The sequence below is a fragment of the Geotrypetes seraphini genome, chromosome 10 (assembly GCF_902459505.1).
Source record: "Geotrypetes seraphini chromosome 10, aGeoSer1.1, whole genome shotgun sequence".
Taxonomy (NCBI): Eukaryota; Metazoa; Chordata; class Amphibia; order Gymnophiona; family Dermophiidae; genus Geotrypetes; species Geotrypetes seraphini.
The window spans coordinates 98,417,415-98,433,816 of NC_047093.1; the positions used below are offsets into that span (position 1 = coordinate 98,417,415).

The 16,402-nt window shown below is 44.2% G+C and overlaps 1 protein-coding gene across 3 annotated transcripts in view; it reads right to left on the bottom strand.

The window, feature by feature from the left end:
* The window catches only part of MAMDC4 (MAM domain containing 4), a 343,940-nt gene that overhangs the window by 164,079 nt on the left and 163,459 nt on the right, over positions 1-16,402 (bottom strand). For all 3 annotated transcript variants that reach the window (XM_033959811.1, XM_033959812.1, XM_033959813.1), the window contains one exon: positions 8,621-8,746. In XM_033959811.1, coding sequence (XP_033815702.1) covers positions 8,621-8,746 — 126 coding nt within the window. The remainder of the gene's footprint in view (positions 1-8,620; positions 8,747-16,402) is intronic.

A 16,402-nucleotide genomic window follows, 5' to 3' on the forward strand; every position in this document is an offset into this window, starting at 1 on the left:
CTCCTAATAAGCCCCAGAGTCTACAGTACAGGGCAAATGAAGCCAGATCAGATAGGGAAAAAAAGGGTTTCTTCAACCCAGCCCTATTCGTCCTTTTATGTGGTCTTCCAGGCTACAGCAAAAAACTCAGAAAACACCTTCTGTCCTAGCTAGGATTGGGAAGGTGGGTGGGGCAGGGAGAATGCCTCAGCACACATTGTAGCAGGTGAGAGCATACAGCCAATGTGATCCCCAACCAATGAGAAGGGTAGCCATACCTGACAAGCTATTTAAGCAGGTAGGAATGCAGAGGGGGGAAGTATGGACAGGACATATGGGAGAAAGGAAGGCAGGTAGGGGGGCAGTACTAATTCGTAGAAGCAGCCAAGTAAGAATGGCTGGAGAAGCTAAGATTGAACTAAAGCTACTGGATCCCAAAGAAGCCAAGAACCCAGTGCAGGTTAAAGGCCATTCTAATGAAACACTAGAAGTGGACATGCTCTCTTGTTCAGAGGGGGGAGAAGGTGTTTCAACTGGAGAGGAGCTCATGGAGCTTGGGGACAATTTTTATGTAACCTCAGAAAAAGAGACAGATATGAATTGGGAGCCAATTGAATGTGGAAACTAGAAGTGATGGGGCAGGGTGATCAAAGCTCCTGGGTGAATATAAGCCTCAGGTAAGTAAATCACTGAATACCTCTACACGGATGGGAAAAGGGGGCAATGTCTGGAAAGCAGCATATACTAATGCTCGAAGTATGGGAAACAAGATTCTGTAACTAGAAGCTGTAATTGAAGAAGATGAGCTGGATGTAGTGACGATCACGGAGATGTGGTTCATGGAGAACCATGACTGGGATGTAGTTATATCGGGCTATAATCTGTTCAGGAAAGACAGGGTAGGAAGGAGGGAAAGTAGCATTATATGTTAAAGATTATATTAAAGCCACACAATTGCAGGATCTGCAGGGCAAGGAAGAGGCACTGTGGATCAATTTGGAAAGAGGGACTGGTGAATATATTTATATTGGTGTGATATACAGACCTCCTTCACAGACGAAAGAAGCGAACATAAGCCGCTGCTGGGTCAGACCAGTGGTCCATCGTGCCAAGCAGTCCACTCCACACCAGTGCATGTGCAGATACCCTCCTGACAAACGACCAGGTTGAGGGGATGGGGTGGGGCTGGGGCCAGATTTTTGTTCCCAAAAATCTAGTAACCTCAAGAAGAACTGAAAGAGTTTAAACCCCCACCTCCCACCGTAGCTTCCTCTATTAAGCATGAAAGGAAAGGTTTCTTCAGAACTGCTATTTCTCACTAAACTTCCCACACTTTACAAGCACCTTGAGCATCTTCTTTGGCATGTTACATTACTTAATTTTGAACCATCTACATGCAATCTAATGTTCAATTGTAACTCTAAACAGTATATTACATAGAAATATGATGGCAGATAAGGCCAAATGACCCATCCAGTCTGCCCATCTACAGTAATGCACTGGTGTGATGTGATGACATTGCGTACATGCGTGTGACATCATCACGTTACTTCCACGCTTGTGAAGATGCCATCCCGACGTCACTGCTAGCTGGAAGCTTTTCAAAACCCGGACAAAGTGCTGTGTTTTGAGAAGCCATCCGGACCCCTGGACATGTCCTTGAAAAGGAGGACATGTTTGGGAAAATCCAGACATCTGGTAACCCTCGTTCTTCTAAAGCTGTGCCAATAAAGCCAGTGCTGGTTCAGGGGGAAGCCAAGCTAAAGAGGCCAGGGAGCCTGAACAACTTTAGGGCTGGGCTGGGAATAATGGCTTAAGAAGGAAGGAAGGTGTGGTCCCTGCCCAGGTTTGAAGGGGGGGGTGGTGTTCATGAGAGCAAGCATTCTTTCTGTTTCTTTCTTAATGGCCATGTAAAAACAAACAAACCAAGGAACATTGCTAACCCATCAGAAAAGAAACTTTGGGAGGGTTTTGGGCCATCTAGATTAGGGTGGATAAGAACATAAGAGATGGCGCTTCTGGGTCAGACCAGTGGTCCATCATGCCCAGCAGTCTGCTCACACGGCGGCCCTTTTGGTCAAAGACCAGTACCCTAACTGAGACTAGCCCTACTAGCGGTTTGTCCTTGTTCAGTAGGAACTTGTCTAACTTTGTCTTGAATCCCTGGAGGGTGTTTTCCCCTGTGACAGCCTCCGGGAGAGCGTTCCAGTTTTCTACCACTCTCTGGGTGAAAAAGAACTTCCTTACGTTTGTACAGAATCTATCCCTTTTCAACTTTAAAGAGTGCCCTTTCGTTATCCCTACCTTGGAGAGGGTGAACAACCTGTCCTTATCTACTAAGTCTATCCCCTTCAGTATCCTGAATGTTTCGATCATGTCCCCTCTCAATCTCCTCTGAGCCTAGGAGTATTGATAGGTCAGTGGTGGATTAATACAATGAATAAAAGATGGTGAAAAGCCCCAAAGAGGGGGTGGGGAAGAAATAGCTATTGGAAAGTTTTAGGAGAGAAAGAAATTATGTAAGAGCTCCAAGCAACATTGATGTAAGAGAGAGACTGACATCCTCTAGGGCCTAGAGCCGAAGACCCAAGTAGCCAGGATAAGGAATTCACAAGAGGCATTAGCCACAAGGAGGCTGCTGTACTTCTGACTGATTTTGCTAAGTACAAGAAATAATAAAGCAAGAGTCTTATAAATTGAATCTTATAGACCTCAGCGGTACCACCTATATGTATATAAACTTTTAAACACACAAAAATCAGGCACCAAAAATCGTCATTGCTAAGGACACTCCTGTATTTTAACTGACTTTACTGAGAAGACTAAAGTGTTGAGTGATTATGCTCAACACAGTTATGGATTTGGATTAGTTCAACAGGATATCTGGTATGCTTTAAAACCAGGCAAATAAACACAGTATGAAAATCTGGACTGGACCCAGTGTCCAAGTTCTTCTTAATAGTGCACTCCAGTTCTATTGGGTTACTCCAGGTTTTGTTCTGCCTGGTGCCTGTGTTGGGAGCGTTTGGGTCGGACAGGCTGTCTGACTTCATCCCCACCACAATATGCATAAAGTAATTAGCAAAATCACACTCTCAGAAATACATATGAATCTTCTGCAATTGATGCAGATAATAAAAAGTAGTAGAAACCACTTGAGAGATGGTTAGTAAAAGTTAAGCCTGCATCTAGCAATATGCGGCTTATTATATGCCTAAACTATGAACATGGTCCCTTGCTACCAAAATAGAATCATCCCAACAAAAAGATGGATGAAAGAATTGACAATTATTCTTATGCATCCAAAGAAGTTCAGTTTTTGATGCATTTAACTGTAATTTATTTAGGGTCATCCAGTCTTTTATTTGTCTTTGGACAAATACCAAAGCACAAGGGAAACAAAAAGAGAGGACTAAAAACTGGGTCTTAAACTGCCTATACACAAATGCTAGGAGCCTGAGGGCCAAAATGGGAGAACTGGAAATCACTGACAGCAATAAGGACCTAGACATAATTGGAGTCACAGAAACGTAGTGGACCGAGGACAATCAATGGGATGTGGCCATACCAGGGTACAAACTATACAGGAGAGACAGGACACATAAAAAGGGTGGAGGAATAGCGCTGTACATAAAAGACTCCATACCATCAACCAGGATGGAAACAACAGTACGGGCGGATGGCTTGGAATCACTATGGGTTAAGCTACAGGGAGGAGCAGGAGCAGACATTAAATTGGGTCTGTACTACCGCCCACCTGGACAACCGGAAGAAATCGACCAGGAGCTGGAGGCTGAACTGAGGCAGGTATGCAGAAGCGGAAATGTGGTGGTGATGGGGGACTTCAATCATCCTGGGATAGACTGGAGTATTGGGCACTCAAACTGCGCAAGCGAGACCAAATTCATAGAGGTCACGAGGGACTGTTTCATGGAGCAACTGGTCACGGAACCAACACGGGGCGATGCCACTCTTGACCTAATTTTCAACGGACTAGGGGGGGCCAGCAAAGGAGGTGGCGGTATTTCCCCCGCTAGGTAACAGCGATCACAACACGATCCAGTGCAGGCTTGAATTTGGATCATCAAAGGGGAAAAGAACCACAACGACGGCACTCAACTTCAAAAAAGGAAATTATGATGCCATGAGGAAAATAGTGGGAAAGAAACTCAAAGGCAACATAGGGAAGACGGAATCCGTAGAAAAAGCCTGGACCTTACTCAAGGAGACTGTGCACGAAGCGCAAAACATATGCATCCCCAAGTTCAGAAAAGGGTGCAAAAAAAATAGAACAAAAAACCCAGTGTGGATAACAAATGCAGTGAAGAAGGCGATAAGCGACAAGAAAGCATCGTTCAGAAAATGGAAAAAAGACCAAACAGAGGAGAACCAAAAAGTGCACAAAGAACACCAAAAGGAGTGTCACCGAGTGGTTAGAAAAGCAAAAAAAGAATACGAAGAGAGACTGGCAGAGGAAGCAACAAACTTCAAGTCGTTCTTCAGATACGTCAAGGGGAAGCAACCGGCGAGAGAAGAAGTGGGACCATTGGACGATGGAGACAGAAAGGGAGTAGTAAAAGAAGAGAAAGTGATAGCTGACAGGTTAAATGAGTTCTTCACGTCAGTCTTCACGATGGAGAATATAACCAACATTCCGGAACCCGAGGAGATCGTAATAGGAGACCAAGACGATAAGCTGGTAGATTTAGAGGTGAGCCAAGAGGATGTACTCAAGCAGATTGACAGACTAAAGAGCGACAAATCGCCAGGTCCGGACGGCATTCACCCAAGGGTACTCAAGGAACTAAAAGACGAAATAGCGGAGCCACTTCGACAGATATGCAACCTATCCTTAAAAACCGGAGAGATCCCGGAGGATTGGAAAATAGCAAATGTCACGCCCATCTTCAAGAAGGGCGCAAGGGGGGACCCGGGAAACTACAGGCCGGTGAGCCTGACCTCAGTCCCGGGAAAGATGATGGAGGCACTGATTAAAGACAGCATCTGTGAGCACATCGAAAAAAATGGGCAACTAAAACCGAGTCAACATGGCTTCTGTAAGGGTAGGTCATGCCTCACAAACTTATTGTACTTCTTTGAGGGAGTAAACAGCCAGGTGGATAAAGGGGAATCTATAGACATCATTTACCTTGACTTCCAAAAAGCCTTCGACAAGGTGCCACACGAGAGACTGCTTAAAAAGATATGGAACTACGGGGTACAAGGGGAGGTCCATCAATGGATCAAAAACTGGCTGGCAAACAGGAAGCAGAGGGTTGGCGTGAAGGGCCACTACTCAGACTGGAAAGGGGTCACAAGCGGAGTTCCGCAGGGGTCGGTGCTGGGAACGCTCCTGTTCAATATCTACATAAACGACCTAGAGGTGGGAACCAAGTGTGAAGTCATTAAATTTGCAGATGACACCAAACTATACAGCAGGGCCCAAACCAGGGAAGACTGCGAAGATCTCCAAAAGGATCTAACGCAGCTGGAAAAGTGGGCCGAAAAATGGCAGATGAGCTTCAACGTGGAGAAATGCAAGGTCATGCACGTGGGGAAAAAGAACCCGATGTTCACATACAAAATGGGGGGAACACCACTAGGGGTCAGTAACCTGGAGAGAGACCTGGGAGTGATGGTAGATGCATCACTGAAGGCATCGGCGCAATGCGCCACAGCCTCTAGGAAAGCAAACAGAATGTTGGGTATCATTAAGAAGGGTATTACGACCAGGACGAAGGAAGTCATCATGCCGTTGTATCGTGCAATGGTACGGCCGCATCTGGAGTACTGTGTCCAGTACTGGTCACCGTACCTCAAGAAAGACATGGCGGTACTTGAGGGAGTACAAAGAAGAGCAACTAAACTGATAAAGGGAATGGAAAATCTCCCATATACCGACAGATTGAAGCAGTTGGGACTTTTCTCCCTGGAGAAGCGAAGACTTAGAGGAGACATGATAGAAACCTTCAAGATCCTGAAGGGCATAGAAAAAGTAGACAGGGACAGATTTTTCAAATTAAGGGGCACCACGAGCACAAGGGGGCACTCGGAGAAATTGAAAGGGGACAGGTTTAGAACAAACGCTAGGAAGTTCTTTTTCACTCAGAGGGTGGTGGATACATGGAACGCGCTTCCAGAGGCTGTTGTAGACAAGAAAACCTTAAATGGTTTCAAAGAAGGTTTGGATAGATTCCTAGAAGAAAAAGGGATTGAGGGGCAGTGTTCCCTCTAAGCGGGCGGGTGTTGTGAGCAAACTTTTTTCACTGTGAGCTAAAAATATCGGGCGCCAGCAAGTTATGAGCCAAATAAATATGTTGCTTTCTACCACAGAACTTCCTTACGTTTGTATGGAATCTATCCCCTTTCAACTTTAGAGAGTGCCCTCTCGTTCTCCCTGCCTTAGCTACTAAGTCTATTCCCTTCAGTACCTTGAATGTTTCTATCATGTCCCCTCTCAATCTCCTCTGCTCAAGGGAGAAGAGGCCCAGTTTCTCTAATCTTTCGCTGTACGGCAACTCCTCCAGCCCCTTAACCATTTTAGTTGCTCTTCTCTGGATCCTTTCGAGTAGTACCGTGTCCTTCTTAAAGTACCAGTGCTGGACGCAGTACTCCAGGTGAGGGCGTACCATGGCCCGGTACAGCAGCATGATAACCTTCTCTGTCTCTTCAGTCCAGCATCTGCCCCTTCCATTCCCTGTCTGTCTTTCCCTGCCATCTCTCTTCCTGCCCCCCCCCACCCCCCAATTTGGTCTAGCATCCATCATCTTCCTTCTGTTCCCCTCATGGTCTGGCATCTCTATCCTTCCCTCCCCCCTGTGGTTTTTAGCATATCTCTCTTCTCATTTCCTCCACTCAGATCTGATCATTCTCTGCTCTCTCTTCCCTTTTCTTCTCTGGTCTTCCTTCTCTATTTTCTGCCTCCATCTAAATTAAATTCTTTCTTACTATTTAGTCCCGTTTCCCTCTTTTCACTGTGTCTACACACAGCTTGTCACCCCTTTCCCTCACCCCTCCATTATCTTACTATTTTCTTCCCCCTTTATTTATCTCCTCCTTCCATCCAGTATGTGTTCTTTCCCCACTTCCATTCAGCATCTGCTCTCCCTTCTCAACTGACATCCATCTGCCTTCTGCTCTCTCTCCCTTCTTCTCACTTCCATCATCTGTCCCCTTCTCTCTCTCTCTCATCTCCTCCATTCCATCATCTGCCCCTTCTCTCTCTCTCTCTCCCCCCCCCCCAACTTCCATCATCTGCCCCCCTTCCCCTCACCTTTGTGGGTCACTTTCTTTCCCCTGAGGGTGGCTCATGTCACAGGGGAAGCTTTGGCCGAGCAGAACCGCTTGATTGACAGTGGAACTTACTTGATTGATGTCGATGCTGGGGCCCGTTGCCGTTTGAAGGAAAAAAAAAAAGGTGGAAAAAAGGAACCTGTAAAGGCGAGAGGAAGGGAAACCTCCAGGACAGCTGCTTTTTGCCCTCCTTCAGCGGCCCAAGAGTTCAGACCAGCAGCGGCAGCTCTGTATGCTTTTAACTTCGGCACAGAGCTGCCCCTAATCAATAGTTTAGCGCGGTTTCATGAGGCAGCCTCGGGGCCTTTGATAGCCGGCCCGCTTCGATGATGCGATGTGGGCCGGCCTAGCAAAGGCCCCGAGGCTGCCTTATGAAACCGCGCTAAACTATTGATTAGGGGCAGCTCTGTGCCGAAGTTAAAAGCATACACAGCTGCCGCTGCTGGTCTGGAGGTGCGGAGACAAGGCAGGAGGCAAACGCGGTGGAAGGCAGGAGTCCCGGCGAAGGCAGGAGTCCCGGCACAGCGACTGCAACAGGAAGTTGCAAGTCAGCTGACGCCGGCCTTTCGTTGCGGCGGGGACCGAATCCTTCGCGGACCGGCAAGATTTTGTTTGCGGACCGGCGGTTGAAGAACTGTGCTCTACACTGTGTGCGCTGTGACGAGAAACTTGTGCGCTGCGAGGTAATATTTTGTGCGTGAGCGCACCCCAGCGCAGCTTAGCGGGAACACTGAATTGGGGTATAGATAGGTATAGACCATTGCTCAGGCAATGGGCCTGATGGGCCGCCGCGGGAGCGGACCGCTGGGCAGGATGGACCTATGGTCTGCCTCAGCGGAGGCAACTTCTTATGTTCTTATGTTCTTATGTTCAGTCAAACAAGCCCTCAACTTTTCCAGTTGAGTTGATCCCAACAAGATGCATAACTGAATAGCATCTGCAAATGAATGAATATGGTTCAACATAATATCAATGACTGGTCTAACATACAGATTAAAAGGCAACAGTGACAATGAAACACTTTGTTGAACACCATATTTCAACCCTTTAGGCTTAGACATATCAGACCAATCAACATACTTTGCAACCTTTGATCTAAAAAAGATATCAACCACTGTAATATAACATCAAGATCCCTATCTCAGCCAGCCTAGAAAGGAAAATAGAATGATCAAGAGTATTGTATTGTTTTACGCATATATTAACATCTAAATATAGGCATCTTCTTTATAAAATTACCCTGCTAACGTTTTCCTGCTAATATGATTGGAAGAAATGAAGGATGCTGCTGCTTTTTGATGAAAACCAAGTAATCAGTAGTCAGGTGGAAGTGCAGGGTGCAGGTTACCTGCAGAAGTGTTAGTGGTGTGGTCTTTGTCAGGTAGTGTCCCATTTACTTTCACTGGTGTCCATTTCAGCCTCCCGATGCTCCGGTCCATCCAATCACTATCACTGCTTTCAAAGTCTGTGCCTCCTGTGGAAACAGAAGAATGTGAATGTGTTGAACCTTAGCTCAGGCTGAAATACCAAAGCTCTGCAGCTCTATGTAGCAACTGAGAAGGATCTGACAACAAGCAAAGAATTAGGCAGATATAAAAGGACTGAAAATTGCCCCAAAACTATAGAACCCGCTATTTTCTAATGATCATTGTGGCTTAATTATATAATCTTAACTTCCAAAATTATTTGATCAATGAATTCTTCAAGATCATCAGGACCAAATGAAGAACTTCCTTTGGTAGTGATCCATGTAAGCCAGCCAATGCTTGCAGGCCACACCTTTTGCACAGAAGCCTGAGTGATGGTCCTGTAAACATATGCTGAATCATCCTCTGCACTTACACAAGGGCAGCCCATAAGGAAGGCAGAGGGATATGAGGACATGTGCAGAGATAATTCTAGAGCCTCATTTGCATTTAAGGACTGAAAAGCAGGGCAAAAATGTAGAGAATGAAAAACATAGTCACTTAGGGCTAGATTCACTAACAATAACGACTCATTCGTTGTTGGCCGATTCTCTGGCCGATTTTCCAACAGCGATTGATTCATTATTAAGTTTGCATACAAACCCACCGACTCAATCGCTCAGTGGGCAATTAACACAATGCAGAGCCCTAACAGTACTGACAAGGGAAGCAGCCGCCTGTCACTGCTGTCAGGGCTTCTACTTCTGCACCATCTGTCCCTTTGTAAAGCCCCACCCCCACCCCGCGCTAGCACTCCTGAGATGGGAAGAGAGATACCCATTCCCTCCTGCCCAGAAGATGCCTGTCTGCGCCTCGGAAAAAAAAAAACAGTAGGAGGGATGCCCACTCCCTCCCACCCCTAATGAAAAAGGTAGGAGGGATGTTCACTCCCTCCTGCCACCAGAGGCCCCCTCCCCCTCCAGGCCCCATCTCTTTTCTTTTTTAAATAGTTTTTTATTTATTGAAAAAGAATGCAAAACACTACAGCATTAAAGACAGCACAACAAAGCATCAAGCCAACAATGACCAAAACCCTTCCTCCCCCCACCGCATCCCATCCCACAGTCCCCCAGAGCAGAATGACGTACAGGAACTCTTCAGTACATTGCTCAAGAACACAACCAATAGGAATACTTCTCCCCCCTCCCCCCACCCCCACCCCCACCCCCTGGGTCAATGGAACACGCAAACAAAAGTACGGAGGGCATGCAGTAAAAAGAGAGAAAGCAGAACATAATACCGTTCAGGGAGGCCTCTCCTGCCATCGTATGTAAGGATCCCACACCTTAAGGAAGTATGTAATACGATTATGCAATAAAGCCGTCAATTTAGACATATGATAAATAAAATTCAATTTACTCAACAATTGACTCCGTCCCGGGGGATGCAGTTGTTTCCAATGGCAGCCACCAAAAGTCTGACAGCCGTAAAAATATAACAAGCCAATTTATGGATTTTATTAGTCAGCTTGGCCATTGGAAGGTGAAGGAAGGCACTACCCATGGACTGGGAAAGCTTAAGATGTAAAACCTCAGATAAGATATCAAAAACCATGTCCCAAAAGGGAATTACCCTTGGGCAAATGTGAAGGAAAGAACTTTGTTGTCCACAATTGCGCCAACACAGGTCAGGGACATGAGGATAGATTTTATGGAGACGTACTGGAGTGAGATACCACAGATACAGCATTTTGTATCCATTTTTCACCAAAGAGCTAGCTATAGAAAGACACAAGCGATTAAAAACTTGCTCCCATTTTATAACCGGTTCTACAGGACACAATAGACCCTCCCAGAGTGGAATAAATTTAATAGGAGGGGTATTTTGTTGAATAAGAGCCTTATAGAATCTAGATATGCAGCTCTGACCACAATTCCCCATAAGTGCCCACTCTAAGGGGGTCTTTGGCAAATGAAGTTCCTCCAAAGCCCTATGCCCTACAAAATCCACCACTTGGTGATAGTGGAAGTGATCTGAAGCATCCAAATCATAGGCCTCTGAGAGATCAGAAAACAACAACAAACTACCATCTTCCACAAAATCCCCAAATCCCCACGGCCTCACTGAGTCCAAGTATGAAAACGAGTATCAAGCCGTCCGGATAAAAAACCCTCAGCTACCCACAGCGGCATGCCCCTGAAATAAAGCTGGAAGCGAAAAAGATGAACCCGCGTTCTAGCCCAGATATTAAAGGTATGAGTTAGATATGGATTAGCTCCCTTAAGCAACTTTTTAGCCTCCCCCACCTGTAACCAGGGAAGCACCCAACACAACTCCTCAGAGTCTGGAACTTGTTCCAACTGAACCCAACTCTTGGAACGATCTTTACACCACGTCAAAAAAGACTTCAACTGGGCCGCAATATAATAGCGGCGTAAACAGGGCACCACCATACCCCCCTGGGCTCATAATTGATACAAGACACTTCTCCTTACCCGCGGAGGCCAACTTTTCCAAATATATTGAAAGACTCTACGAACTGCTCCCCAAAAGAAAGTTGCCGAAAGCGGGATGGGCAATGCTTGAAAAAGATATAGTAACTTTGGTAGTATCATCATCTTTACACTCTGAATACCACCATACCAAGACAATGGGGTATTTTCACACCTATCCAAGTCAGCCCAAAGAGACTTCAACAATGGTAGAAAAAAGAGACTGAGGCTGTGCAGTAATATTAACACACAAATAGCGAATAAATTTAGGTGCCCACTTGAAAGGATTCCATATCTTTGACGTTGAGAGCAGGAGGTACCAAAAACACCTCCTGGTCCAGCTCCTCTAAGATGACACTGGGCCTTAGACCCTCCCCGGTGCATCATGAGATGCACGGGGTGGGGCCTAAGGCCCTGATTGGCTTAGACACCTCAGGCTCCCCCCTTGGGTAATGACCTGGAATCCATGGAAATGGAAGAAGTTTCTCCAAGCCCTGAGGCAGGAGCCTTAATTCAGGAGGAATTTATGAAAATTGTGGAACAAGTGGTGTCAGAGCCAGATGCCATGGAAGTAAGTTAAGGTGTTGTAACTTATTAGGATAAAGCCAGCACAAGCACTGTGTTTTGTTTGTTGGATAACCTTAAAAGAAACATTTTGTTTATGACCATTTTTGCAACTGAAGTGATTAAGGCTATGTGTGAGTTTGAAGCAGTTGGTCTATACATAACATGACCATACATCCTGTTTTGAATGGGACCATCTTGTTTTTAGGTAGCCTGTCTACATTTCAGGCATCTGTCGTGGCCCTAGGAAGACACCTAGGGCCGCTTAAGCTCAGATAAGGCTACCTATAGGTGAAACCATGCCCATGCCCAGCCTTGGAGGGAGCTTAAATGTCCCTAGGCCTCTCTCTGCACTCACAATAAATGCCTACAGTGTAGGCGGCCTGCCTTGGGGGTTTTATTTATTTATTTATTTTTATATGTGTCCCGATTGGCTGCAAGATGGCAGTAGGACACCCCTACAGTAGGACACTGCCATACAATGAAAGATTAGAGAAACTGGGTTTCTTCTCCTTCGAACAGAAGAGATTGAGAGGGGACATGATCAAAACATTCAAGGTACTGAAGGGGATAGACTTAGTAGATAAGGACAGGTTGTTCACCCTCTCCAAGGTAGGGAGAACGAGAGAGCACTCTCTAAAGTTGAAAGGGGATAGATTCCGTACAAATGTAAGAAAGTTCTTCACCCAGAGAGTGGTAGAAAACTAGAATGCTCTTCCGGAGTCTGTCATAGGGGAAAACACCCTCCAGGGATTCAAGACAAAGTTAGACAAGTTCCTACTGAACAAGGACATACGCTGATAGGGCTAGTCTCGGTTAGGGCGCTGGTCTTTGACTGGAGGGCCACCGCATGAGCGGACTGCTGGGCATGATGGACCACTGTTGTGTTCTTATGACACCTACCGTTGCCTACAATCGAGGTGCCCATTTATAGAATCTGCCCCTAAATGTATAAATTGCATCAATACATAGAAAATATAATAAATTTTATGAATACGTAAAACAGAATTAAATATGTGTAATTGTTTATGATTTAAATACAGTGTTATATATTTTTACATATATATATGTATATGTATATATATATATATATATATGTATATGTATATATATATATACACACACACAGTATATATTTATAAGAAATTGATGTATTACATTTTATTTGTAGACTCCTTATGAAGACATTTTGTTTGTGTCAAAACACTTGTCGTGTCGAGCTGCGCTGTAATCCTTTTCATGTGATTCTCCGATAAAGATTGTGTGTTCCTAAGGAAAGACTATCCTTTCGTCCTCACTTTTTTTTCTGCTTGTGTTTAATAAGGTACTCACTTTTAATCTTGTTTTTAGTGAGGGCTTTTATATTGCAAAAGGCAAGGAACCATTTTTGTGTGTAGTCTGGAGTTTTGAAAACAAAAGTTTTGTGCTCAAATATATTATTAATACACTGTTTTAAATCTTGTTAGCTAAATGGACAATATAGCTCAATTAGAAAGGTCATAAAAAAGTAGTAAGAGCCTGTTTTATGATTTCATGCTGCAGAATTACAAAACAATAACAGGAGATACAATTGCAGTTAGGTGGACAATAACAGTTTCTGTTTTAGTGATTAAAAGTACTGATTAGAGCTGGTTTGATGCTGTATTAGTGATTAAAAGTTTTGAACTTGATTACCTCATATACAAGCTAGTCTGAAAAACAGAATTTTAAGTATAATTGAAAACACACATACAATATTTATTCCATGTGTGTCATTAACTTATGTAATTACTTGATGCATTAGGATTAGGGCCTGGGGACAGGAATGACGTTGTCTTTGGTTCACTCTGGAATCTGGCAAGTTCCTGTATGTCCAAACACAGTGAATGTCATGTCCATAAAATCAGAAGGGCAGCACTAAGAGGAGAGAATTACTGAAGACTGCAAATAGCAGCTGGAAATCTACATATTCTATGATTTTCACAATCTGTCCCTGATGAAGCAGTAAATTTAAGGATTACACAGCTGATTCCAATAAGGATTTCTCTGGGGTTTTTTTTTTTGCCCTGCACCATTATAAGTTAAGTGCCTTTTTGGATCTCCATGAATACATGGATCTAGTTTTTAATTTTGGTGAAAAAATTCTCTTGATTTTTGCAGTTAATAAATTAAATGAATATAATAGTTAAAAAAAAAAAATTAACAAGGTTTTTTGGACCGATGATAAACCCCAGTACGACTCTCATTGGAGGGTGAGGGTTGGGTGTTTGAGGTCCTTTTCTTTGTTTTTTGGGGTAAATGTATAACACCAATAGTATATGAACTTTCTCTCTTTTTTGGATGTCCATAAAATGCCATAAAATTAATTATAAATTAATTATTAAGCTTGGATAATGTATAAAAGGTGAGAGCAGGTGTATTCAAACTCAGAGATCTTTTCTGTGTGGACGTCCAAAGATGTTTGGTCTGCTGAAGTCTCTGTGCTTGGCTGCCATTAGGATCTCTCCAGTCACTGGCATAGATGAAGTACTCCACCCCAGTTAATTTATGTTTAACTTATGTATATGTGCACAAGCAGTTTGTTAGACTGATGTACAGGAAATAAAAGCTTGTTCTTTGTATTATGTTTGGTGTCGTATTAACTGACAAACAGATACCCAAAAGAACTAAACCAGAACAGCTTGTGCCCATGCTGTTTATATATAAGTTTTAACAAAGTGCCTTTTTTCACATTGAGCCTTCTCTTCGTACCTATTTTTATAAGGGCACAGAAACAAGTGCATCATTTCTTTTTAACTATAGTGCTCTAGTTACATAGTGAGTACACTATTTCTGTTTTTTGTAAAGCTGTTACTGCCATTTCTAAAGTATTAGTTAGAATATCACTTAGGTGATATCATAGTCATACACCAAGTGGGTATGTATCGATTATTCCACCTCCTTCTATTGATACATCTGCTTTTATATGGTTGTCCCTATGTTTTATATTTGACTTTTGGTACTCTTAATTGTATGTGTATTTATTTAGTTATTCAATTAATGATTTTAGTCTTTGTGCCTTTTAAGCTCTTATGATTTTATACTAATGTTATTGTTTTATGTATCTATTAACAGTTCTTATAGCCCCTGATGCAACCCCTTGAGGGGGATGAAACTTGGCCATGTTGGGCTACTGTTGATTTTAAGTATAGTTCCTTAATAAATATCTGTTTAAAGAACTCTTCCAAAAGATCTGCTTCTTTTTTCTACCACATTGGATCTTGCAAATTGGCTGCCCTGGTGATGATTAATTGGCTTGTTACTCAACTAACTTGTGCATGCAAATTGGGCACATGCTCAAATGTCCATGTGCAGTTTTGAACATCATATATAGAATCCGGGAGATAGGGTGCACTCTTTCAGAAAATGTTTGCCTTCTTTGCACAGTGTGCCCTCTTTCAATAGAGCACACACTCAACACTACTCTCAAGACAACAAAATGGCCAAATGAAAACAAATAAAATGAACATTCTTGGAAAGGACTTGAAACAAAAATTTCCTGGCTGCTCACCCCTACTTAGTACAATACTGCAGGATTCTTTCCCCAGAACAAGTCAGCTGAACCATTCAAGAACAATAACTGCAAGCCTGTGAGCTGACATCTTTTATCTTTAGCCATGCAGAGAGAGAAATAAACATAAGAACATAAGAATTGCCGCTGCTGGGTCAGACCAGTGGTCCATCTTGGCCAGCAGTCTGCTCCCGCAGTGGCCCTTAGGTCAAAGACCAGTGCCCTGAGTACGTTCTGGTTCAGCAGGAACTTGTCTAACTTTGTTTTGAATCCCTGGAGGGTGTTTTCCCCTATCACAATGAGGGTATGATAATCAGCTGCTGGTGGTCAGTATTTTGTTTACCATCAGTGGAAGTTCTTTTTTACCCAGAGGGTGGTGGACACATGGAACGCGCTTCCGGAGGATGTGATAGGCCAGAAATCTGTACAGGGGTTCAAGGAGGGTTTGGATAGGTTCCTGGAGGAAAAGGGGATAGAGGGGTACAGATAGAACTTGAGGTAGGTTATAGAAGTGGTCAGAAACCACTTCACAGGTCGCGAACCTGATGGGCCACCGCGGGAGCGGACCGCTGGGCGAGATGGACCTCTGGTCTGACCCAGTGGAGGCAACTTCTTATGTTCTTATGGGACCTTTGGCTTTGAATAGCCACTTAAGTCAATATTCATCACTTAAGTGCCCATGGGCTACTGCATAAAAATAGGACAGACTTTTATGGTCATAGGCACTGTTTTCACTTCTGGAGAAGAAACCAGAAGTGAAAGCAGATGAAGACATTTAGTGCTGCTGTATTTCCTGCTGGAATCCCAGAATTCTATTAGGGCTGCAAAAATGGAGTACTGGGGGCTGCATGTGGCTAATGGACCACATGTTGGAGATCACCGACTGTAAAGGGGGGGTGCGGTCCACCACGAGTGCAGTCTTCCTTGGAGCACCAGCACCCCTCCTTCTCTTCTCCCTCCCTTCCCACTCCTCCCGTTGCTGCGTGCGCCCCTTCCCCATACCTTTTTAACTCTGCTGCTCACGCCAGCTTCGAAGCTCTCTCTGACATCACTTCCAGGAGAGCTCCAAAGTCGATATGGGCAGCAAGTTCTTCGCGGCTTGTGCTGAAATTAAAAAGGTATGGGGAAGGGGTGCATGC